We start from the raw sequence: 26439 nt of genomic DNA, 5'->3' as shown, positions 1-26439 counted from the left end.
TTTTATTGCAGCAGCAGCGGCAGCACAGATTTATGTGCAGCATCTATGGGGGCAGTATGAACGGCACACAGCACTATATGGGGGCAGTATGAACGGCACACAGCACTATATGGGGGCAGTATGAACGGCACACAGCACTATATGGGGGCAGTATGAACGGCACACAGCACTATATGGGGGCAGTATGAACGGCACACAGCACTATATGGGGGCAGTATGAACGGCACACAGCACTATATGGGGGCAGTATGAACGGCACACAGCACTATATGGGGGCAGTATGAACGGCACACAGCACTATATGGGGGCAGTATGAACGGCACACAGCACTATATGGGGCATCTGTGCAGCATCTATGGGGCAGTATGAACGGCACACAGCACTATATGGGGCATCTGTGCAGCATCTATGGGGCAATATGAACGGTGCAGAGCACTATATGGCACAGCTATGGGGAAATAATGATCTATTTTTATTTTTGAAATTCACCGGTAAATGCTACATTTCCACCCTAGGCTTATACTCGAGTCAATAAGTTTTCCCAGTTTTTTGTGGCAAAATTAGGGGGGTCGGCTTATACTCGGGTCGGCTTATACTCGAGTATATACGGTATTTCCATTTTCCCATTAGGGTTGTGGCTAAAGTTAGGGTTGGGATTAGGATTAGGGGTGTGTTCGGGATAGGGGTGTGGTTAGGGTTATGGTTAGGGTTGGGATTAGGGTTATGGGTGTGTTAGGGTTAGGGTTGGAGTTAGAATTGGGGGGTTTCCACTTTTTAGGCACATCAGGGGTCTCCAAACACGACATGGCGTTCCATCTCAATTCCAGCCACTTTTCATTGAAAAGTCAAACTGCGCTCCTTCCCTTACGAGCTCTGCCATACGCCCAAATAGTGGTTTACCCCCACATATGGGGTATCAGTGTACTCAGGGCAAATTGCACAACAACTTTTGGGTTCCAATTTCTCTTGTTACTCTTAGTAAAATAAAACAAATTGGATCTGAAGTATTTTTTTTTTTTTCTGAAAAAAGTTAAATGCTCATTTAAAAAAAAAAAAAATCCTGTGAGGCACCTGAAGGGTTAATAAACTTGAAGGTGGTTTTGTGCACCTTGAGGGTTGCAGTTTCTAGAATGGTGTCACTTTTGGGTATTTTCCATCATATAGACTACTCAAAGTGACTTCAAATGTGATGTGGTCCTTTAAAAAAAAAAAATTGGTTCCAAAATTGGGCTGATGTGACGTAGACATTTGGGAAATGTTATTTATTAAGTATTTTGTGTGACATCTGATTTAAGGGCATGAAAATTCAAAGTTGGAAAATTGTGAAATTTTCACCAAATTTCCATCTTTTTCACAAATAAACGCCAGTCATATCAAATTTTACCACGATCATGAAGTACAATATGTCACGAGAAAACATTGTCAGAATCACCGGGATCCTTTGAAGCGTTCCAGAGTTATAACTTCATAAAGGGACAGTGGTCAGAATTGTAAAAATTGGTCTTGTCATTAACGTGAAAATCACCCTTCGGGGTAAAGGGGTTAAATGCCATTCTATTAGTCTCTGCCCATTATTCAAGCTTATCTAGATCCTTCTGAATCCTTTGTCTTCTCTAGTTAGCTATCCCTCCTAGCTTTGCAATGTCTGCAAATTTGATTAGTTTACCTTCAGTTCCCTTATCTAGATCATTTATAAAAATGTTGGACAACACTGGGGCCTGGCCGGAGCCTGGTGGTGCCCAACTTGAGACACTCTTCCAATTGGATGTGCAACTATTACCACTCTTTGAGTACAATCACTGAGCCAGTTATGAATCCACTTAACCGTAGCCTTGTCATTTTTTTCAATAAGTATAGTATGAGGTACTTTATCAAATGCTTTTGCTGATAACCTGTATCTTCCGCGTTTTTTCTCTGATCCACCCATTCAGTGATTCCCTCATTACATCATAGAAGGAAATTAGATTAGTATGGCATGACTTGTTGCTACAAACCCATGCTGGATCTAGTTAATTGCTGTATTCTTTATCCAAGTACTTGCATACATGCTGTTTAAGATTTTTCCTGGTATAGAAGTAAGTCTCACTGGCCTGTAATTTCCTGGCTCCATCTTCTTTCCTTTTTTGAAGATGGGGACAACATTTGCCCTTCTCCAATCTTCTGGGAATTCTATTTTCCAGGTACTTTTAGTATCCTAAGATGTAATTCATCTGGACCAGGAGATTTACTGTATATACTCAAGTATAAGCCAACCCGAGTATAAGCCAACCCCCTTAATTTTGCCACAAAAAACTGGAGAAACTTAATGACTCGAGTATAAGCCTAGGGTGGGAAATGCAGCAGCTACCGGTAAATGTCAAAAGTAAAAATAGAAACCAATAAAAGTAATATTAATCAAGACATCAGTAGGTTAAGTGTTTTTGAATATCCATATTGAATCAGGAGCCCCATATAATGCTCCATAAAGTTTATGATGGCCCCATAAGATGCTCCATATTAAAATATGCCCCATAATCCTGCATAAAGGTTAATAATGGCCCCATAAGATGCTCCATAAAGATATTTGCCCCCTATAATGCTCCACAAACGTTAATTATGGCCCCATAAGATGCTCCATAAAGATATTTGCCCCATATAGTGCTGCACAAAAGTTATGGCCTCATAAGATGCTCCACACAGACACTTGCCCCATATAGTGCTGCACAAAAGTTATGGCCCCATAAGATGCTCCATAAAGATATTTGCCCCATATAGTGCTGCACAAAAGTTATGGCCCCAAAAGATGCTCCATACAGACACTTGCCCCATTTGCTGTTGCTGCGATAAAAAAATCACATACTCACCTCTCCGTCGCTCAGGCCCACGGCACTTTCAATATTCACCTGACTTCGTTCCGGCGACGCTCCATCTTCAGCGTCTTCTGCACTGACATTCAGGCAGAGGGCGCGCACTAACCACATCTCCGCGCCCTCTGACCTGAGCGTCACTGCAGAGGATGCGGAAGACGGAGCGGCGCCCGAAACGGGGAGCAGGTGACTATCGAACAGCGTTCCCCCTCCCCATTATACTCACCTGCTCCTGGCGCTGTGCAGTCCTTGGTTCCCCAGCGCCGCAGCTTCTTCCTGTACTGAGCGGTCACCGTTACCGCTCATTACAGTAATGAATATGCGGCTCCACCCCTATGGTAGGGGGAGCAGCATATTCATTACTGTAATGAGCGGTACCATGTGACCGCTCAGTACAGGAAGAAGCTGGGGCACCGAGAGGGAGACTTTCAGCACAAAAAAAATGGGCTGAAAATCTATACGGTAAATTGGTTTAAATTAGCCAAGTGTTTCCTCACCATCTCTCCGTTTATAGATAGTGTGGATTCTTTTATTCACCATGAAGACCAGTTGATGCTACATTTGCTTTCTTAGAAAACACAGATATAATAATAGGAATTTAAAAGTTCGGCCTTCTCAATATCATTTTTGACCACTTCACCCTTTTCATCCTGTTAACATCCTATAACATCTTTGACTTTTCTTTTTCTTTTGACATACACCCCCTTCCCCCTCCCCAAATCCTTTTCTATTGCTTTTGGTGTCCCCTGCAAGCCTCACTTCATTACTAGATTTAGCTCTTCTAATGCTTGCCCTGCATTCCCTGCAGATGGCATTATATTCTTCTTTAGATATGATTCACCCATTCCATTTTAATATAAATTTCTTTTTTTTCCTTTTTAACGAGATTACGTTCTGTGTTCATCCACCTTGGTCTCTTTAATAAATGCTTCAGATTCTTCCTTCTTTTCTGGATTGTTACCGATATTGCTAAATTAAATATTCACTGCACATCTCCCATCCTTCTTTGATACTTATGTCCTTTTAGAACATCAAGCAATTGGACCTCTCCTACCCTCTTTCTGAGTCAGTTAAAATCTGCCATTCTGAAGTCCAACCTTAAAGTCTGAGACCTCACTTGTCTTCATGTAATCCAAAATTAGAGGATAGCGTGATCGCTGCCCCCTAAATTTCCAGCCACCTTTACTTCCTCAACCATTTCCTCCCCGTTAGTAAGAATTGGGTCCAAGATTGCCGTTCTCTCTTCTACCTTTTGAATGATAAAGTTCTGGGTAATCCCTTTAATTAGGCTGGTTTCACATTGGCGTTTTTTGGGGTGCGTTTTTGCGGTAAAAAACGCAAAAAACGCATGGTGAAAAAACGCGTGTAAACGCTGCGTTTTTTTGACGCATGCGTTTTTGCATGTGGTGAAAAAAACGCGGCGTTTTGACGCGTTTACATGCGTTTTTACATGCGTTTGCGTTTTTTAAACGCATGCTGAGAAATGTGTGACAGCTGCCAATCATCAAAATAAAGTAAAAAACCCACTATAAACAGAAATAATTAGGGTTAGGGGTAGGGTTAGGGGTAGGGATCATAACCCTAACCCTAAAGGGATCCTACCCCTAACCCTACCCCTAACCCTAAAGGGATCCTAACCCTACCCCTAACGGATCCTAACCCTACCCCTAACCCTACCCCTAACCCTAAGGGATCCTAACCCTACCCCTAACCCTAACGGATCCTAACCCTAACCATAAAGGGATTAGGGTTAGGATCCCTTAGGGGTAGGGTTAGGATCCCTTAGGGTTAGGGGTAGGGTTAGGGTTAGGATCCCTTAGGGGTAGGGTTAGGTTCCCTTTATCACATTTATGTTGGGGGGTGGCATATCAGTGTGTTTTCTGGGTTTTTAATAAAAAAAAGCATGCATTTTTTACCGCAAAAAACGCATGCGTCCCCATTGACTCCAATGTATTTTTTGACCCAAAAAAACGCATGCGTTTTTTTTTTGGTCCAAAAAACGCTTCTAAAAATACTACAAGTAGCATTTCAGAAAATGAACGCATGCAGTAAAAAACCGCATGCGTCACAAAACGAGACCAAACGCGTACACAAAAAAAGCATGCGTTTTCAATGTTAAATATAGGAAAAAAAAAAACGCTGCAGACAAAAACGCAAGTGTGAAACCACCCTTAAAGAGGATCTTGTCAGCTCTTTTTATGGTGTCCTTTCTTAGAACTCTGCATGGTACTTTTTCCTCCTCGAAATGTATGAAATAATTGACAGCTGGGTATTGCCTTGTTAAAGGGAACTTGTCACCCCTGCAATCGAAGGTGAGCTAAGCCCACCAGCATCAGGGGCTTATCTACAGCATTCTGTAATGCTGCAGATAAGCCCCCAATGTATCCTGAAAGATGAGAAAAAGAGGTTAGATTATACTCACCCAGAGGCTTTCCCGGTGTGGTTCTGGTCCGATGGGCATAACGGTCCGGTCTGGGGCCTCCCATCTTCTTAGGATGACGTCCTTTTCTTGTATTCACGCTCCTGGGCAGGCATACTTTGCCCTGTTGAGGGCAGAGCAAAATACTGCAGTGCGCAGGTGTCGGGCCTGTCTGACCTTTCCCGGCGCCTGCGCACTGCAGCCGCCGGAGCAGCAGCATGAAGACAAGAAGAGGACGTCATCGTAAGAAGATGGGAGGCTCCGGACCGGACCGCGACGCCCATCGGACCCGAACAGAACCAGACCGGCACCGCCCCCGGGTGAGTATAATCTAACCTATTTTTGTCATCTTTTAGGATACATCGGGGGCTTATCTACAGCATTACAGAATGCTGTAGATAAGCCCCTGATGCTGGTGGGCTTAGCTCACCATCGATTTTGGGGGTGACAGGTTCCCTTTAATAGTGTGCGTCCCTGCACGATCTTTCGTTGCCAGGTTGTAGCGGTACATTCGGGAACTAATATAAAATGGACCCGTAAAACAGCATTAATAGAAAATGTTTTTAATAGAATGTTTATACTTAGAAGATTTTCTTAATTGTAATCTTTGCTCCCTCTTTTACTCCTTTCAGAAGTGAAAGCGGATTAGATGTATTTCTGGACTATTTGGTGCCTAATTAATTAGCATTGCATTGTAATGTCTATGCGTATTCTGCTTCTCCTTTAGGTCTGTATAACAAATTACTTATAAATTCGAAGCAAAACCAGAAAACCGGATCTTGCCCTCCTACAGTCAGAATGCCAAGAAGCAGCAGTAAGTACATTTTTACTTTGTGCTATGCTTGTATTGGTGGATGTTCACTGAATCCGTGTTGTACTCTGCCACCATATGATGCTGTATACTGCACGCCTATCTACGCTGTAGACTACAATGGCAAAACTAGTGACTATACTGGTCGATGGTTCCGACAACATGATCAAGTAGATATAAAAGGATTGCATCTACTTGTACACTGTGCTGCATGACTTGTTTGCTACAAGCCCATGCTGGCTCTGGTTAATTACTGTATTCTTATCCAGATACTTACATACATGCTGTTAATTTGTTTATAGATCTTTCCTGGTATAGAAGTAAGGCTCACTGTCCTGTAGTTTCCTGGCTTGCTCCTCTTTCCTGTTTTGAAGATGGGGACAGCATTTGCCCTTCTCCAATCTTCTGGGAATTCTCCTGTTCTCCAGGTACTTTCCCCAAGGACAGAGGTCTCAAAATGCATTCCTCAAGGGCCGATAACAGATCATGTTTTCAGGATTTCCTTGTACTGCACAGGTGATAATTTAACCCCTTTACCCCCAAGGGTGGTTTGCACGTCAATGACCAGGCCAATTTTTACAATTCTGACCACTGTCCCTTTATGAGGTTATAACTCCGAAACGCTTCAACGGATCCTGGTGATTCTGACATTGTTTTCTCGTGACATATTGTACTTCATGATAGTGGTAAAATTTCTTTGATAGTACCTGCGTTTATTTGTGAAAAAAACGGAAATTTGGCGAAAATTTTGAAAATTTCGCAATTTTCAAACTTTGAATTTTTATGCAATTAAATCACAGAGATATGTCACACAAAATACTTAATAAGTAACATTTCCCACATGTCTCCTTTACATCAGCATAATTTTGGAACCAATTTTTTTTTTTTGTTAGGGAGTTATAAGGGTTAAAAGTTGACCAGCAATTTCTCATTTTTACAACACCATTTTTTTTTAGGGACCACGTCTCATTTGAAGTCATTTTGAGGGGTCTATATGATAGAAAATGCCCAAGTGTGACACCATTCTAAAAACTGCACCCCTCAAGGTGCTCAAAACCACATTCAAGAAGTTTATTAACCCTTCAGGTGTTTAATAGGAATTTTTGGAATGTTTAAATAAAAATGAACATTTAACTTTTTTACACAAAAAATTTACTTCAGCTCCAATTTGTTTTATTTTACCAAGGGTAACAGGAGAAATTGGACCCAAAAAGTTGTTGTCCAATTTGTCCTGAGTACGCTGATACCCCATATGTGGCAGTAAACCACTGTTTGGGCGCATGGGAGAGCTCAGAAGGGAAGGAGCGCTATTTGACTTTTCAATGCAAAATTGACAGGAATTGAGATGGGACGCCATGTTGCGTTTGGAGAGCCACTGATGTGCCTAAACATTGAAACCCCCCACAAGTGACACCATTTTGGAAAGTAGACCCCCTAAGGAACTTATTTGGATGTGTGGTGAGCACTTTGACCCACCAAGGGATTCACAGAAGTTTATAATGCAGAGCCATAAAAATAAAACAATTTTTTTCCCACAAAAATTATTTTTTAGCCCCCAGTTTTGTATTTTCCCTAGGGTAACAGGAGAAATTGGACCCCAAAAGTTGTTGTCCAATTTGTCCTGAGTACGCTGATACCCCATATGTGGGGGGGAACCACCGTTTGGGCGCATGGGAGGGCTCGGAAGGGAAGGAGCGCCATTTGGAATGCAGACTTAGATGGAATGGTCTGCAGGCGTCACATTGCGTTTGCAGAGCCCCTAATGTACCTAAACAGTAGAAACCCCCCACAAGTGACCCCATATTGGAAACTAGACCCCTCAATGAACTTATCTAGATGTGTTGTGAGAACTTTGAACCCCCAAGTGTTTCACTACAGTTTATAACGCAGAGCCGTGAAAATAAAAAATCTTTTTGTTTTCCCACAAAAATTATTTTTTAGCCCCCAGTTTTGTATTTTCCCAAGGGTAACAGGAGAAATTGGTCCACAAAAGTTGTTGTCCAATTTGTCCTGAGTACGCTGATACCCCATATGTTGGGGTAAACCCCTGTTTGGGCACACAGGAGAGCTCGGAAGGGAAGGAGCACTGTTTTACATTTTCAACGCAGAATTGGCTGGAATTGAGATCGGACGCCATGTCGTGTTTGGAGAGCCCCTGATGTGCCGAAACAGTGGAAACCCCCCAATTATAACTGAAACCCTAATCTAAACACACCCCTAACCCTAATTCCAACGGTAACCCTAACCACACCTCTAACCCTGACACACCCCTAACCCTAATCCCAACCCTATTCCCAACTGTAAATGTAATCTAAACCCTAACCCTAACTTTAGCCCCAACCCTAACTGTAGCCCCAACCCTAACCCTAGCCCTAACCCTAGCCCTAACCCTAGCCCTAACCCTAGCCCTAACCCTAGCCCTAGCCCTAACCCCAGCCCTAACCCTAACCCTAGCCCTAACCCTAGCCCTAATGGGAAAATGGAAATAAATACATTTTTTTTTATTTTTCCCTAACTAAGGGGGTGATGAAGGGGGGTTTGATTTACTTTTATAGCGAGTTTTTTAGCGGATTTTTATGATTGGCAGCCGTCACACACTGAAAGACCCTTTTTATTGCAAAAAATATTTTTTGCAATACCACATTTTGAGAGCTATAATTTTTCCATATTTTGGTCCACAGAGTCATGTGAGGTCTTGTTTTTTGCGGGACGAGTTGACGTTTTTATTGAAAACATTTTTGGGCACGTGACATTTTTTTATCGCTTTTTATTCCGATTTTTGTGAGGAAGAATGACCAAAAGCCAGCTATTCATGAATTTCTATTGGGGGAGGCGTTTATACCGTTCCGAGTTTGGTAAAATTGATAAATCAGTTTTATTCTTCGGGTCAGTACGATTACAGCGATACCTCATTTATATCATTTTTTTATGGTTTGGCGCTTTTATACGATAAAAACTATTTTACAGAAAAAATAATTATTTTTGCATCGCTTTATTCTCAGGACTATAACTTTTTTATTTTTTTGCTGATGATGCTGTATGGCGGCTCTTTTTTTGCGGGACAATATGACGCTTTCAGCGGTACCATGGTTATTTATATCTGTCCTTTTGATCGCGTGTTATTCCACTTTTTGTTCGGCGGTATGATAATAAAGCGTTGTTTTTTTGCCTCGTTTTTTTTTTTTTTTTTCTTACGGTGTTTACTGAAGGGGTTAACTAGTGGGACAGTTTTATAGGTCGGGTCGTTACGGACGCGGCGATACTAAATATGTGTACTTTTATTGGTTTTTTTTTTATTTAGATGAAGAAATGTATTTATGGGAATAATATTTTTTTTTTTTCATTATTTTGGAATATTTTTTTTAATTTTTTTTACACATTTGGAAATTTTTTTTTTTACTTTGTCCCTGGGGGGGACATCACAGATCAGTGATCTGACAGTTTGCACAGCACTCTGTCAGATCACTGATCTGACATGCAGCGCTGCAGGCTTCACAGTGCCTGCTCTGAGCAGGCTCTGTGAAGCCACCTCCCTCCCTGCAGGACCCGGATCCGCGGCCATCTTGGATCCGGGGCTGGAGGGAGGTGAGACCCTCGCAGCAACGCGATCACATCGCGTTGCTCCGGGGGTCTCAGGGAAGCCCGCAGGGAGCCCCCTCCCTGCGCGGTGCTTCCCTGCACCGCCGGCACATCGCGATCATCTTTGATCGCGGTGTGCCAGGGGTTAATGTGCCGGGGGCGGTCCGTGACCGCTCCTGGCACATAGTGCCGGATGTCAGCTGCGATAAGCAGCTGACACCAGGCCGCGATCGGCCGCTCTCCCCCCGTGAGCGCGGCCGATCGGCTATGACGTACTATCCCGTCCAGGGTCAGATAAGCCCAGGGCACCTCGACGGGATAGTACGTCTAAGGTCACAGAGGGGTTAATCACCTACACACATGATGATTACAGCACCTTGGGCAATGCTAAGGAAATCTTGAAAACACGCATGGTTTGAGGCCCTCGAGGAATGCAGTTTGAGACCCCTGCCCTAGGAAGTATTTAACCCCTTAGCGACCGCCGATACGCCTTTTAACGGCGGCCGCTAAGGGTACTTAAACCACAGCGCCGTTAATTAACGGCGCTGTGGAAAAAGTGTATAGCGCCCCCCACAGGCCGATTTTCTCCGGGGTCTCGGCTGCCGAGGGTAGCCGAGACCCCAGAGAACATGATTCGGGGGGTTTTTAACCCTCCCCGCATTTGCGATCGCCGGTAATTAACCGTTTACCGGCGATCGCAAAAAAAAAAAAGCAATCTCTTTTTAATTTCTCTGTCCTCCGATGTGATCGCACATCGGAGGACAGAGAAAAGGGGTCCCAGATGGCCCCCCAATACTCACCTAGCTCCCCCGATGCTCCTCGTGTCTCCCGGTGGGCGCCGCCATCTTCAAAATGGCGGGCGCATGCGCAGTGCGCCCGCCGGCCGGCACCGGGAGAATCTTTGGGGTCTCGGCTGCCTGGGGTAGCCGAGACCCCAAAGAGCATGATCGGGGGTCAGTTTTAGCGACCCCTGTTTTGCGATCGCCGGTAATTAACTGTTTACCGGCGACCGCAAAAAAAAAAAAAAAAAGTAAAGTGTAATTCTCTGTCCTCTGATGTGATCGCACATCAGAGGACAGAGAAATAGGGGGATTCGGGGACCCTAGCATACTCACCTAGGTCCCTGGATCCTCTTGCTGCTCCTCCTGGCCGCCGGCAGAAGAACATGGCGGACGCATGCCCAGTGCGCCCGCCATCTGTCTCCATCTGCCGGCCGGCAGGAGAACAGCGGTTAGGGCTAAAATTAGGGTTAGGGGTAGGGTTAGGGTTAGGTTAGGGGTAGGGTTACGGCTAGGGTTAGGTTAGGGGTAGGGTTAGGTTAGGGGTAGGGTTAGGTTAGGGGTAGGGTTGGAGCTAAATTTAGGGTTAGGGTTGGGGCTAAATTTAGGGTTAGGGTTGGGGCTAAATTTAGGGTTAGGCTTCTTTCACACTTACGTCGGTACGGGGCCGTCGCAATGCGTCGGCCCGACATACCGACGCACGTTGTGAAAATTGTGCACAACGTGGGCAGCAGCTGTAGTTTTTCAACGCATCCGCTGCCCAATCTATGTCCTGGGGAGGAGGGGGCGGAGTTACGGCCACGCATGCGCGGTCAGAAATGGCGGATGCGACGTACAAAAAAACGTTTCATTGAACGTTTTTTTGTGCCGACGCTCCGCCAAAACACAACTGATCCAGTGCACGACGGACGCGACGTGTGGCCATCCGTCACGATCTGTCGGCAATACTATGGGCAAAAAACGCATCCTGCGGGCACATTTGCAGGATCCATTTCTTGTCCAAAACGACGGATTGCGACGGAATGCCAAACAACGCAAGTGTGAAAGTAGCCTTAGGGCTAGGGTTAGGGTTGGGGCTAAAGTTAGGGCTAGGGTTGGGGCTAAAGTTAGGGTTAGAGCTGGGATTAGGTTTAGGGTTTGGATTAGGGTTGGTATTAGGGTTAGGGTTGGCATTAGGGTTACGCTTGGGATTAGGGTTAGGTTTGGGATTAGGGTTAAGGTTAGGGTTGTGATTAGGGGTGTATTGGGATTAGGGTTAGGTTTGAGGTTAGGGTTGAGATTAGGATTAGGGGTGTGTTGGATTTAGGGTTTTGATTAGGGTTATGGTTAGGGTTGACATTAGGGTTGTTTTGGGGTAAGGGTTGTGATTATGGTTAGGGTTAGTGATTAGGATTATGGATCAGGTTGGGATTAGGGTTAGGGGTTGGAGCTAGAATTGGGGGGTTTCCACTGTTTAGGTACATCAGGGGGTCTCCAAACACGACAGCCAATTTTGCGCTCAAAAAGTCAAATGGTGCTCCCTCCCTTCTGAGCTCTGCCGTGCGCCCAAACAGTGGGTTACCCCCACATATGGGGCATCAGCGTACTCGGGATAAATTGGACAACAACTTCTGGGGTCCAATTTCTCTTGTTACCCTTGTGAAAATAAAAACTTGGGGGCTACAAAATCTTTTTTGTGAAAAAAAAAATATTTTTTATTTTCACGACTCTGCATTCTAAACTTCTGTGAAGCACTTGGGCATTCAAAGTTCTCACCACACATCTAGATAAGTTCCTTGGGGGGTCTAGTTTCCAAAATGGGGTCACTTGTGGGGGGTTACTACAGTTTAGGTATATCAGGGGCTCTGCAATCGCAACATAATGCCCACAGACCATTCTATCAAAGTCTGCATTCCAAAAAGGCGCTCCTTCCCTTCCGAGCTCTGCCGTGCGCCCAAACAGTGGTTTACCCCCACATATGGCACATCAGCGTACTCGGGATAAATTGGACAACAACTATTGCAGTCCAATTTCTCCTGTTACCCTTGTAAAAATAAAAACTTGGGGGCTACAATATCTTTTTTGTGGAAAAAAAAAATATTTTTTATTTTCACGGCTCTGCATTATAAACTTCTGTGAAGCACTTGGGCATTCAAGGTTCTCACCACACATCTAGATAAGTTCCATGGGGGGTCTAGTTTCCAAAATGGGGTCACTTGTGGGGGATTTCTACTGTTTAGGCACATCAGGGGCTCTCCAAACGCGACATGGCGTCCGATCTCAATTCCAGCCAATTCTACATTGAAAAAGTAAAACGGCACTCCTTCTCTTCCAAGCTCTGCGGTGCGCCCTAACAGTGGTTTACCCCCACATATTGGGTATCAGCGTACTCAGGAGAAATTGCACAACAACTTTTGTGGTCTAATTTCTCCTGTTACCCTTGTGAAAATAAAAATTTGTGGGCAAAAAGATCATTTTTGTAGAAAAAATGCGATTTTTTTTTTTTTTTTTTTTTTTTTTTTTTTTTTTCACGGCTCTACGTTATAAACTTCTGTGAAGCACATGGGGGTTCAAAGTGCTCGCCACACATCTAGATAAGTTCCTTAAGGGGTCTAGTTTCCAAAATGGTGTCACTTGTGGGGGGTTTCCACTGTTTAGGCACATCAGGGGCTCTCCAAACGCGACATGGCGTCCAATCTCAATTCCAGCCAATTCTGCATTGAAAAAGTCAAACGGCGCTCCTTCACTTCTAAGTTCTGCGGTGCGCCCTAACAGTGGTTTACCCCCACATATGGGGTATTGGCGTATTCAGGAGAAATTGCATAACAAAATTTATGGTTACATTTCTGTTTTTACACTTGTGAAAATAAAAAAAATGGTTCTGAATTAAGAGGTTTGCAAAAAAAGTTAAATGTTCATTTTTTCCTTCCACATTGTTTCAGTTCCTGTGAAGCACGTAAAGGGTTAATAAACTTCTTGAATGTGGTTTTGAGAACCTTGAGGGGTGTAGTTTTTAGAATGGTGTCACACTTCATTATTTTCTATCATATAGACCCCTCAAAATGACTTCAAATGTGATGTGGTCCCTAAAAAAAAATGGTGTTGTAAAAATGAGAAATTGCTGGTCAACTTTTAACCCTTATAACTCCCTAACAAAAAAAAATTTTGTTTCCAAAATTGTGCTGATGTAAAGTAGACATGTGGGAAATGTAATTTATTAACTATTTTTCGTGACATATCTCTCTGATTTAAGGGCATAAAAATACAAAGTTTGAAAATTGCAAAATTTTAAAAATTTTCGCCATATTTCCGTTTTTTTCATAAATAATCGCAAGTAATATCGAAGAAATGTTACTACTAACATGAAGTACAATATGTCACGAAAAAACAATCTCAGAATCAGCGGGATCCGTTGAAGCGTTCCAGGGTTATAACCTCATAAAGTGACAGTGGTCAGAATTGCAAAAATTGGCTCGGTCATTAAGTACCAAATTGGCTCTGTCACTAAGGGGTTAATCTAACATAACTTTCAAACATTGCACTGCCAGGGGTCTCAGGACAAATTAAACTCTCAAATCAAACTTGACTCCCTGGTACTTTGTACACGTGGTAGCCAACACTTTTGCACTCATTTCAGTGCAAATCTCTTCATCAAAGCATAATGTTTGTGTTTAACCGAAAGTGAAGACTAAGGTGCAGAACGCCTCTTAAAATATAAGATTTGGTTGTGCTCAGTTTAATACTATTTGTCTACTAAAAAAGATATTTATTGGCCAGTAAACACACGTGTCACAAAGAGGTAGATGTGCCTTCTGGGGTCACAGAAGTATGTACAGTGAATGAGGTCACATGATTAGACTCCCTCCCCTTCCAACTTTTCACAGAACCTGACAAGTGCTTGTTTGGGCTTTTATCTTGGTGACATTTGAAAACCAACACCTTGTTCAGATGTCGTTGTTGTTGTTTTTTTTTTTGTTTGTTTTTTTTTCTCTCCTCATACTTGTTCAGTCTGTGGTTCTCATAGCTAAAATATGTATCCATTATAAACTATGGGTCTGCTAATATATCCATTTTTTTTGTTTGTTTGTTTTGTGCACCATGTGTCAATATGAAAAAAAAACTCCTTGTCATGTCCATTTTTTTAATGGGAGTTACATATAAACACATCAAAATTACCCATACAAGTCAATAGGTCTATAAAAATCACTGAATGCACAAGGTTGACATCAGTGTACAGTCTTTGATTAAAAAAGCCCTCCTCCCATTAAATTTTTGTCCTCTTAATTTATTGCAGCCATCATATTATGAAACCACCACAAACAAATTGCAGTTGGAAGGTCCAAGAAGATATATATACACATATATTGCAAAATGTATTTATTTACCGTATATCAAAATGGTCAGAGAACAGATATACAGGTTAAAAAGTGACAGGCAATATCGCACAAAACCCAGGCAAGGGAAAACGGCATGGAAATCCTAAGAACAGATCAAAAGAATCAATACATACATGGAACCCTACATAGATATATAGTAGAAAAAACGAAATAGCAACAGTAGAGTTAAATATATATAAAAAGTGATAAATAATAAAAAATGTGTATACCTATATATATATATATATATATATATATATATATATATATATATATATATATATATATATATATATATATATATATATATATATATATATATATAATATATATATACATATATACACATATACATACATACACACACACATATAACCACTAGTTGCTAAAAAGTAAAAAGAGTGGCTGACCACCCGGGTGTAATATAAAGTTATCAAAAACTAAAAAGGGGCTCCCAATAAATGAATTATACATGTGTATACATAAAAGAAAATTCTTATATATGTAAAAAGGCCACAAAAAGGTAAATCAGATAAAAAGCCTTTATTTATAATATGGCAACATAAGCACAAAAGTGCAAGTGCTTGGGGGATAAATACACACAGGTAGACAAGTACAATATACGATATAAAAATATATATATGGAAACGGTCCCACAATCTAATTATGCGTGCATGTAGAAAAATTATTATGTTTTTTGTGCGTACAGAGGAGATAATGCTGCACGTGCAAAAAAAGTGCTGAGTGCAAAAATAAAAATAAATATATATATATATATATATATATATATATATATATATATATATATATATATATATAGTAAATAACTAATTGAAAAATGTCCTCAATAGCAAAATGTGCAAATACATATAACCATAAGTATCATCTGTGCAAAAAAATGCATAAAAAGGGGAAAAAACAACAAACAAATGTGTGCCTTATGTCCTCCGCTGCACTATCCAAACCAATACATGCGCGCCAATATCCGCTGTAAGATGTATGGGAATAGACGTAATCCTAAAAGTATATATACCTGTCGATCCTGCGGGCCCAAGCACAGAGCACCCCGACGCGCGTTTCGATGATTTCTTCGTCAGGGGGTGATGTGCTGGCAGAACCGAGAAGGTATATATACTCACCGAGTGCCAATGAAGAGTGGGCTGAGGACTATTGCGGCGCACGCGCTGTCCGGAGGACACCGGAAGCACTCAGAGCCAGCGTCACGCAACCCGGCAGTGGAGGAGCCGCTGCCAGGCAACCAAGACGCCGGATGAAAGCCAGCCGGGACACAGGCAGCACATGCGCACAGTCTCGCCCATCACCATGGACGCTAGGTGGTAGGGGAGAAAATGTCGGGTATGGAAAATAACTATGCGGAGGAATAGGATATGGAGAAGGGGGAAAGATCGCAGAAAAGGGGAAGAGGAGCAGGGGAATCATAATGGAACCACATAATACACTAAATTGTGAACAATAACTACCATATTGTGTCCATTAGGTGTAAGTGTCAGTTGATAAAATAACAAATGATATGTGCAATAACCAAATTAAGGATACATCACATTAGTAATCAATGCTTAAATTGTCTCAATTATATTATATATAGTGTACATATAGGTATGTGTATAAAGCATACACTAAAGAATATATCGCATATTTATCAACCCGTGAATTGTTGACAAAAATATAATTAAAAAATATATATAACAAGAATGCTGAACAAAATATATATAATGTATTACATAAAATAATAACATGAGACAATAATAAATATTTAAACATAGTATGATATAATATACAAAAAGTCCTTAAACTTCCGTCCAATGGGATCCGAGTATATAAAGTGTCCGTATATAAAATAAAATAAAAAATCTTCATTCTCTTCAATCCAATAGGATCCATATGGAGAATTCTTGACACGAATACTAGTATCGTGGTATCACGGAATCCCTCTCGGACTTATTGTTCCACACAATGTACTCTTGAAAAAAATAATAATATGATTAAAATCACCATTAAAATGGAGGTAGTTTCGATTAATGTATGGGGGAAAAAAAAAAAAAAATGAGGAGGGGGGGAAAAAAAAAAGAGAAAGGGAGGGGAGAGCGAGGGAGGGAAAAAAAGGAAGGGGGAGAAAGAGGGGGGGGGGGGGAGGAGAGAAGGGAAAGGGGATGAGGAAGAGGAAAAGAGAGGGAAGAGGGGATCATAGACAATAAGAAGGAGGGGATCATAGCCAATAAGGATATACCCTATCTTGCTGTCATGGGATATAAATATAAATATATCAATTTATTGTTATCGAAAAAACAGTATCTAACCCAACAACAGCAACCCATAGGAGGAAATATGAATATAAAAAACATAAATATAGATATAAAAAACGCCATACCATAAAACATATAAAAATGTAGGGGGAGGAAGGGGAGAGTATTTTTAAAAACAATGTTTAAAAATATTCGTGACAGATACACACAAAAAGTTAAAATATATATAACAAAAATAAGATAATAAAAAAATAGTCATATATTTCTTATGTGTGTATACAAAGATCTAGTCACAAATACAACAAACAACATAAAAAGGTTCTGAGCAAAAGAGAAGAATGAATATCTGAGTTCACAAAAAGGGGGCAAAGCTTAAATTTTCGTTCAGCCCTAGAGGTGTAACCGTTTTTAGGGTCCAAATCCACTTGGCCTCCATCATGGCCAAGGGAGTACTTACCTTACCAGCTCTGATGGTAGGATTAATCCTATCAATCCCAATAACATGTAGGAGCGAGGCATCCGAGTTATGGAACTTCTTAAAGTGCTTGGGAAGAGTCTTTAATGTAGTTAAGTCTTCCACCTCTTTAGCTGCGATAATGCCCCGTACATGCTCCTGAATTCGTACTTTTAATTGTCGGGTAGTAAGGCCCACGTAAATCAGTGATCTTTCTGCGATCTTTCCCCCTTCTCCATATCCTATTCCTCCGCATAGTTATTTTCCATACCCGACATTTTCTCCCCTACCACCTAGCGTCCATGGTGATGGGCGGGACTGTGCGCATGTGCTGCCTGTGTCCCGGCTGGCTTTCATCCGGCGTCTTGGTTGCCTGGCAGCGGCTCCTCCACTGCCGGGTTGCGTGACGCCGGCTCTGAGTGCTTCCGGTGTCCTCCGGACAGCGCGTGCGCCGCAATAGTCCTCAGCCCACTCTTCATTGGCACTCGGTGAGTATATATACCTTCTCGGTTCTGCCAGCACATCACCCCCTGACGAAGAAATCATCGAAACGCGCGTCGGGGTGCTCTGTGCTTGGGCCCGCAGGATCGACAGGTATATATACTTTTAGGATTACGTCTATTCCCATACATCTTACAGCGGATATTGGCGCGCATGTATTTGTTTGGATAGTGCAGCGGAGGACATAAGGCACACATTTGTTTGTTGTTTTTTCCCCTTTTTATGCATTTTTTTGCACAGATGATACTTATGGTTATATGTATTTGCACATTTTGCTATTGAGGACATTTTTCAATTAGTTATTTACTATATATATATATTTATTTTTATTTTTGCACTCAGCACTTTTTTTGCACGTGCAACATTATCTCCTCTGTACGCACAAAAAACATAATAATTTTTCTACATGCACGCATAATTAGATTGTGGGACCGTTTCCATATATATATTTTTATATCGTATATTGTACTTGTCTACCTGTGTGTATTTATCCCCCAAGCACTTGCACTTTTGTGCTTATGTTGCCATATTATAAATAAAGGCTTTTTATCTGATTTACCTTTTTGTGGCCTTTTTACATATATAAGAATTTTCTTTTATGTATACACATATATAATTCATTTATTGGGAGCCCCTTTTTAGTTTTTGATATCTTTATATAGATATATAGTAGGATAGGGATCCATCCAAAGCGTGTGTACAAATAATCAATATAACATACCACAACTACAGTGAGAGATTCCACGCTGTTTATTGCAGCCATCATATTATATAGCATGGTGTACTTACAATTTCTCATTTTGCCCTTCTACCAGCTAATTATTCTTTTTGCTCTATGCATTTTTAGTTTCCCTCATGAATTCCTGACCCAGCTGCCCCTCCCTCCTGTTAGGGACTTTTGCAGTGAGTCTTACAGGGAAACTTGACCTCCTCATTCTACTTACAGCTTAGCAGGATTCAGTTAGTCCGCATTTAATCATGTGATGTCATACTTGGCCTGTTCTCTATATTTCTCCCTCCTAGCAATGCTTGCCACAATTCACAACTGTGCGCGCTCTCCATGACGACTTTATTCTTTGGGTCGGAGCGATTACAGCGATACCAAATTTACCGTTGTGCTCAAAAGTTTACATACCCTGGCAACATTTTTGCTTTCTTGACCTTTTTTCAGAGAATATGATTGATGGCACCAAAACTTTTTCTCCACTCATGGTTGGTGATTGAGTGAAGCCATTAATTGTCAAACTGCTGTTTTCTCTTTTTAAATCAACCCAAAACATCCAAATGGCCCTGATCAAAAGTTCACATACCCTGGTGATTTTGGCCTGGTTACATGCACAGAAGTTGACACAAATGGGTTTGAATGGCTACTAAAGGTAACATCCTCACCTGTGACCTGTTTGCTTGTAATCAGTGTGTGTGCATAAAAGCTGAGTGAGTTTCTGGGACCCAGATAGACTTTTGCATCTTTCATCCAGCCACTGACGTTTCTGGATTGTGAAAGCAAAAGAATTGTCAATGGATCTATGGGAAAAGGTAGTTGAACTGTATAAAACAGGAAAGGGATACAAAAAGATATCCAAGGAATTCATAATGCCTGTCAGCAGTGTTCAAACTGTGATTAACAAATGGAAAATCAGGTGCTCTGTAAAAACAAATCCACAGCCAGGTAGACCAACAAAAATGGTTGTCCACAACTGCCAGGAAAATTGTTCGGGATGCAAAGAAAAAACCCACAAATAACATCAGCTGAAATACAGGACTCTCTGAAAACTAGCAGTGTGGCTTTTTCAAGATGCACAATAAAGAGGCACTTGAAGAAAAATGGGCTGCATGGTCGAGTTGCCAGAAGGAAGCCATTACTGCGCAATTTCCACAAAGTATCTCGCCTATAATACGCAAAACAGCACAGAGACAAGCCTCAAAACTTCTGGAACAATGTAATTTGGAGTGATGGGACCAAAATTGAACTCTTTGACCACAACCATAAACGTTACATTTGGAGAGAGGTCAACAAGGCCTATGATGAAACGAACACCATTCCTACTATAAAGCACGGAGGTGGATCGCTGATGTTTTGGGGATGTGTGAGCTACAAAGGCACAGGAAACTTGGTCATAGTTGAAGAAAAGATGAATGCAGCACATTATTGGCAAATACTGGAGGCAAATATGCACTCATCGGCCCGGAAGCTGCGCATGGGACTTACTTGACAACGATCCAAAACACAAGGCTAAGTCGACCTGTCATTGGCTACAGCAGAAAAAAGTGAAGGTTCTGGAGTGGTCATCCCAGTCTCCTGACCTCAATATCATTAAACCACTCTGGGGAGATCTCAAGCACGCAGTTCATGCTAGACAGCCCAAGAATTTACAGAAACTGGAGGCTTTTTGCCAAGAAGAGTGGGCAGCTTTAGCATCTGAGAAAATAAAGAACCTTATGCACAACTACCACAAGACTTCAAGCTGTCATTGGTGTTGTAGGGGCATTACACGGTATTAAGAAATGGGGTATGTGAATGTTTGATCAGTCATTTGGATGTTTTGGGTGTCGTTATGATTTAAAAAGAGAAAACACAGCAGTTTGACAATAAATGGCTTCACACAACCACTAATTAGGAGTGTAAAAAAATGTTTTGGTGTTATGATTCATATTCTCTGAAAAAAAAAAAAAAAAGGCCAAGAAAGCAAAAATTCTGCCAGGGAATGTAAACTTTTGAGCACGACTGTGTGTAAAATATATATTATATTTTTTTATTGTAGGTCCAAATCGATAATATCTCTACCTTGATTGTGAAAGTTTTGGATATCACTCAATCTTTCTTCCTGAAGCACTATCCATTGAACTAGGATATTCTTGGAATCTTTGTTTAGATGTAAGATCTTACAGGGGTACTCCCTCCCTATGAGAGGATTCCTTGCTCATAATCTCTCTGGTGCTGTGATGGGTGAGAGGTAAAAATAATTACTTACTGACAATTTGATTTTCCTGAATCTCCATGACCTCTATTATTTTCCCTTCCTTGTAGGTATGGTTCTCAATCTTCTCCTTTCACAATAAAGAATGGGCCTGAGTGAATGTATAGATAAGAATGCTTATAATTTGGGTGACTCCTATTTGACTTCTTGGAAACCACATTGAAGGAGGAAGCAGCAGTGACCTTTTTATTTTGTTCTCCTGTCTTCCTGTCTAGTGATCGGGGTACATCCCGCTCTCTCAGGTTCTGTTATTGGTTTCAGGAAAATTAAATTACCGGTCAGTCATTTTCATCAGGAGAAAAGTCATTAATGGTGAAAGTTGACACACTAATTAAAAATCAGATCCAAAACACTGATTAACAATGTTCCATGCTTTTTATATGAGAATCATTACAGATGTCTGAGGCCGCAGCTTGTGGTGACCTGTATGTCTTTTGTAATAAAAGGGCTAAAACTACCAGCGTTGTACTATATCCTTTTACTTTTTGTCATTCCAGTACTGGATAGAGTACAGAACTTCTTGCCACAGATGGCACAAGCCAATGAGGACCTCAACAAGGAACTTCAGACCTGTTCAGATGGCAAATTTGACATAGAAAACATTGAGCAGGAGGAAAACATAATAGAAATGGTAAGTAGTGATATACGTTCACTGACAGACAATTCTTCATTTGTTAGTATTTTCTAATAGTTCATCTATTTGTAAACCAAAATACGGAGTTGCCCATAAAGGCTCATTCACTGTGTTTGAGGTTTTGGTAAAACTGCTACAATCTGACTTGAACGCTCTCTTTAGAGTGCTGCATATAAATCTAATAATTTGCTTTTCTTGTAGAATGTAGCGTTAGTTGAACTCAACAGCTCTGATTCGAGCGAAGGGAAGTCTGATAGTTCGGAAGAAAGCTCAGCCTCCGATTCTGATGGAGAAGTGACAGAACATAACATCAGACTGCGACAAAAAGGAAAAAAAAGCAAGATAGAAGAACTTGTTCCAAAGAATGAATGCCAAGCACATAAATCTTCACATCCTTGAGTTGTGCAATGGCTTTGAGAGACCCTTGTGTGCAGGAGATGACTTAAGACAATCCCAGATAAACCATACCGCCTTTTGTGATGTTCTGAAGCTGACTCCTACATACAGTTGTGTGGGTTTATATAGTTTTCAGGAGAGTGTATACCATAATTTCACTAGGAATCATGCGAAAAGACTTGATGAGCAAGCCTTGTCTTAGTATTTTGCTGAGATTCTATTAAACTGATCAACCGTTGCAGAATAGGTCAGTTATTCTTCAATACCTGCCTCAAACATATCTGCATGAAATGCATATTTTCCTGTGGAAGTTCATGGTTTGGTGAGGGCAAGATCCAGAACATATAGGCAAAATTTAACACCGAAAATGGAGAACAATCTGCCAAGTTTAGAAAGACCAGTAGATTTCACTGTAAGATGCCTACTAAAAACGCTATCTAACACATCTACCATCTCATTAGTGAAATAACTTTGATTTTTATAAAATCACTGCTTTCTAATTTACACTTGCAGAATATATTTTCTTTAGCGCTCCTATTTGCCTTTTATTCTTCATTTTAACTAATTGTACTATCATTTTACTTTTAATAAATATTGTTTTTTCTTTACACCTTCCTGTGTTTACCTGTAGAACCTTATTTAATTTTGTTTCCTTAGGCTGCCATCACACTAATAATAATAATAATAATAATAATTTTATTTATATAGCGCCAACATATTCCGCAGCGCTTTACAAATTATAGAGGGGACTTGTACAGACAATAAACATTACAGCATAACAGAAATACAGTTCAAAACAGATACCAGGAGGAGTGAGGGCCCTGCTCGCAAGCTTACAAACTATGGGGAAAAGGGGAGACACGAGAGGTGGATGGTAACAATTGCTTTAGTTATTCGGACCAGCTATAGTGTAAGGCTCAGGTGTTCATGTAAAGCTGCATGAACCAGTTACCTGCCTAAGTATGTAGCAGTACAGACACAGAGGGCTAATACTGCATAAAGTGTATGAGAACATGAGCAGTATTTGGTGAGTATTTTACATCAGTATTTGTAAGCCAAAACCAGGAGTGGGTGATAAATTCAGAAGTGGTGCATATGTTTCTATTATACTTCTCCTCTATTTGTTCCACTCCTGGTTTTGGCTTACAAATACTGATGTAAAATACTGACCAAATACTGCTAGTGTGACTGCAGCCTTAAACTGATTTTCCACCTGAATTAAAAAGCCCTTTTTGAATTACAAGATAATCAGAACTATCGGCAATAAAAATTAATCCATATGGAAATGTTTGCTCTCTCCTTTTGGATCCTTCTATTGATCTAAACAATAGGGGGAAGTGCAGGGCGGGAAGTGTTCCTATCATAGGAAAACATTCTGCATGGAATAGCCATATCTTTCCATCATCCCAATAAAAAGTATAAACCACAAGAAAATTATTCACAGAATTAATAGATGCAATATACCGTATATACTCGAGTATAAGCCGAGATTTTCAGCCCATTTTTTTGGGTTGAAAGTCCCCCTTTCGGCATATACTCGAGTCATTCCCAGGGGTCAGCAGGGGAGAGGGAGCGGGGGCTGTCTAATTATACTCACCTACTCCTGGCGCGGTCCCTGCTTCCCCGGCGCCGCAGCTTTTTCCTGTACTGAGCGGTCACATGGTACCGCTCATTACAGTAATGAATATGCTGCTCCATCTCCCACAGGGGTGGAGCCACATATTACTGTAATGAGCGGTAACTGTGACCGCTCAATACAGGAAGAAGCTGCGGCGCCGGGGAAGCAGGGACTGCACCGCGCCAGGAACAGGTGAGTATAACATGGAGGGGATCGCAGCTCTGCGCGATATTCACCTGATCCTCGTTCCGGCGCAGCTCCGTATTCAGCGTCTTCTGCAGTGACGCTCAGGTCAGAGGGCGCGGTGATGTGGTTAGTGCCCGCCCTCTGCCTGAACGTCAGTGCAGAAGACGATGAAGACGGAGCAGCGCCGGAACGAAGTCAGGTGAATATTGAAAGTGCCGGGGGCCTGAGCAACTGAGAGGTGAGTATGTGATTTTTATTTTTTTTTTAATTTTATTTATTTTTTTTGTATCGCAGCAACAGCAAATGGGGCAATTGTCTGTATGGAGCATCGTATGGGGCCATAATCAACGTTTGTGCAGCATTATATTGGGCAAATGTGTCTATGGAGCATCTTATGGGGCCATTATTAACCTTTATTTAGGATTATATGGGGCATATTTTAATATGGAGCATCTTATGGGGCCATCATAAATGTTATGGAGCATTATAAGGGGCTCCTGATTCAATATGGATATTCAAAAACACTTAACCTACTGATGTCTCAATTTTACTTTTATTGGTATCTAATTTTTACTTTTGACATTTACCGGTAGCTGCTGCATTTCCCACCCTAGGCTTATACTCGTCATTACGTTTCCCAGTTTTTTGTGGCAAAATTAGGGGGGTCGGCTTATACTCGGGTCGGCTTATACTCGAGTATGTACGGTAGTCTTTTATTAATGAATAATAAAACATGATTACACAACAATTGCATAAATAAAACAAAATTTTACAAAAAAAAATGGGGTTTAAGAAACGAAGTATAAAACAATATGTGCAATGTCACCTGAATTGGCAATTAATAATTCAAAACAAATGAATTATTTAAATTATAGAAGCGACAGCGAAAAGGGCATTGGAGTGGTGTGAGGGGGCAGTGGTGTGTCACTTTGGGTGGTATCAAGTTATTATGTATTGTCTTTATTAAAATTGTTCCTATATACTTTCCATTATTGTGGAGTGCTGCTCATTCAGCTCAAATGGCTATTATCTCACTATGCACTTTTTTAATCCCTTCAAGACCCAGTCTGTTTTCACCTTTCTCACCCGGCCAATTTTAACAATTCTGGCCACTGTCCCTTTATGAGATGATAACTCTGGAGCGCTTCAACAAATCCCACTGATTCAGAGATTGTTTTCTCGTGACATATTGTACTTTATGATAGCAGTAAAATTTCCTTGATATGACTTGTGGGTTTTTTTGTGAAAAAAGCTAAAATTTTGAAAATTTCACAATTTTCCAACTCTCAATTTTATGCCCTTAAATCAGAGAGTTATAGCACACAAAATAGTTAATAAATAACATTTCCCACATGTCTACTTTACATTAGCACAATTTTGGAACCAAAAGTATTTTTTGTTAGGAAGTTATAAGGGTTAAAAGTTGACCAGCGATTTCTCATATTTTTTTTTCAACAAATTTTACAAAACCATTTTTTTTAGGGACCACATCACATTTGAAGTCACTTTGAGGGGTCTATAGGATCGAAAATACCCAAAAGTGACAGCAGTCTAAAAACTACACCCCTCAGGCTATGTGCACACGTACAGGTTTGCGCTAAAAACGCTATAAAAACTCATTAAAAACGCATACATTATGCATTCTATCATTTAGAATGCATTCTGCATGTTTTGTGCACATGGATGCGTTTTTTTCCGTGGAAAAAACGCATCGCGGTAAAAAAATGAGCATGTTCATTATTTTTGCGGATTTTCTGGGTTTTTCCCGCAATTCTATGCATTTGGGGAAAAAACGCACCAAAAACGCGTCAAAATCGCGGTAAAAACGCATGCGGATTTCTGGCAGAAATGTCCGGTTTTTGTCAGGAAAATTTCTGTAAGAAATCCTGACATGTGCACAGACCCTCAAGGTGCTCAAAACCACAAGAAATTTATTAACCCTTCAGGTGCTTCACAGGAATTTTTAGAATGTTTAAAAAAAAAAACTAAACTTTTTTTTTTTTTTTTCACAAAAAATTTAATGGGGAAATAGGATGTGAATATTTTTCTGCCCAATGATGACAGAAGTATTCTAGGAGTGATACCTTTATTGGCTAAGCAGAAAATGTTTGCAAGCTTTCAGAGCACAAAGGCTCCATCGTCAGGCAGGATTACAAATACCGTATATACTCGAGTATAAGCCGACCCCCCTCTAATTTTGCCACAAAAAACTGGGAAAACTTATTGACTCGAGTATACGCCTAGCGTAGGAAATGCAGCAGCTACCGGTGAATTTCAAAAATAAAAATAGATGATCCATACCGTTCATTATTGCCCCATAAGATGCTCCATATAAAGCTGTGCCACATATAATGCTGCATACCGTTCATTATTGCCCCATAGATGCTCCATATAAAGCTGTGCCACATATAATGCTCCATATTGTTCATTATTGCCCCATAGATGTGCCATATAAAACTATGCCATATAGTGCTCTGCACCGTTCATTATTGCCCCATAGATGTGCCATATAAAACTGTGCTACCGGTATATATAATGCTGCGGCTGTTGCAATAAAAAAAAATAAAAAAAAAGCCATACTCGCCTCTCTTGCTTGCAGCTTCTCAGCGTCCCGTCCCG

At 41.0% G+C, this 26439-nt stretch overlaps 1 protein-coding gene across 5 annotated transcripts in view; it reads left to right on the top strand.

Annotated features, from left to right (window-relative positions):
* NOPCHAP1 (NOP protein chaperone 1) overlaps positions 1-22630 on the top strand; it is a 44176-nt gene extending 21546 nt beyond the window's left edge. For 2 of the 5 annotated variants that reach the window (XR_011320714.1, XR_011320716.1), the window contains exons 4-5: positions 5993-6079; positions 21484-21536. Coding sequence is in view for 2 of the 5 variants with exons in the window: in XM_069764217.1 (XP_069620318.1) it covers positions 5993-6079; positions 6379-6504; positions 21484-21617; positions 21822-22019 (545 nt within the window). In the remaining 3 variants the exon portion in view is untranslated. Of the gene's footprint in view, positions 1-5992; positions 6080-6378; positions 6505-21483; positions 21618-21821 lie in introns of those variants that run through there. The other 3 variants (XM_069764217.1, XM_069764218.1, XR_011320715.1) reach the window with 3 other exon arrangements.
* The last annotated feature ends 3809 nt before the right edge of the window (positions 22631-26439 follow it).

Source organism: Ranitomeya imitator, chromosome 4, assembly GCF_032444005.1.
Source record: "Ranitomeya imitator isolate aRanImi1 chromosome 4, aRanImi1.pri, whole genome shotgun sequence".
Taxonomy (NCBI): domain Eukaryota; kingdom Metazoa; phylum Chordata; class Amphibia; order Anura; family Dendrobatidae; genus Ranitomeya; species Ranitomeya imitator.
This window is presented reverse-complemented; position numbering and strand designations above follow the sequence as displayed.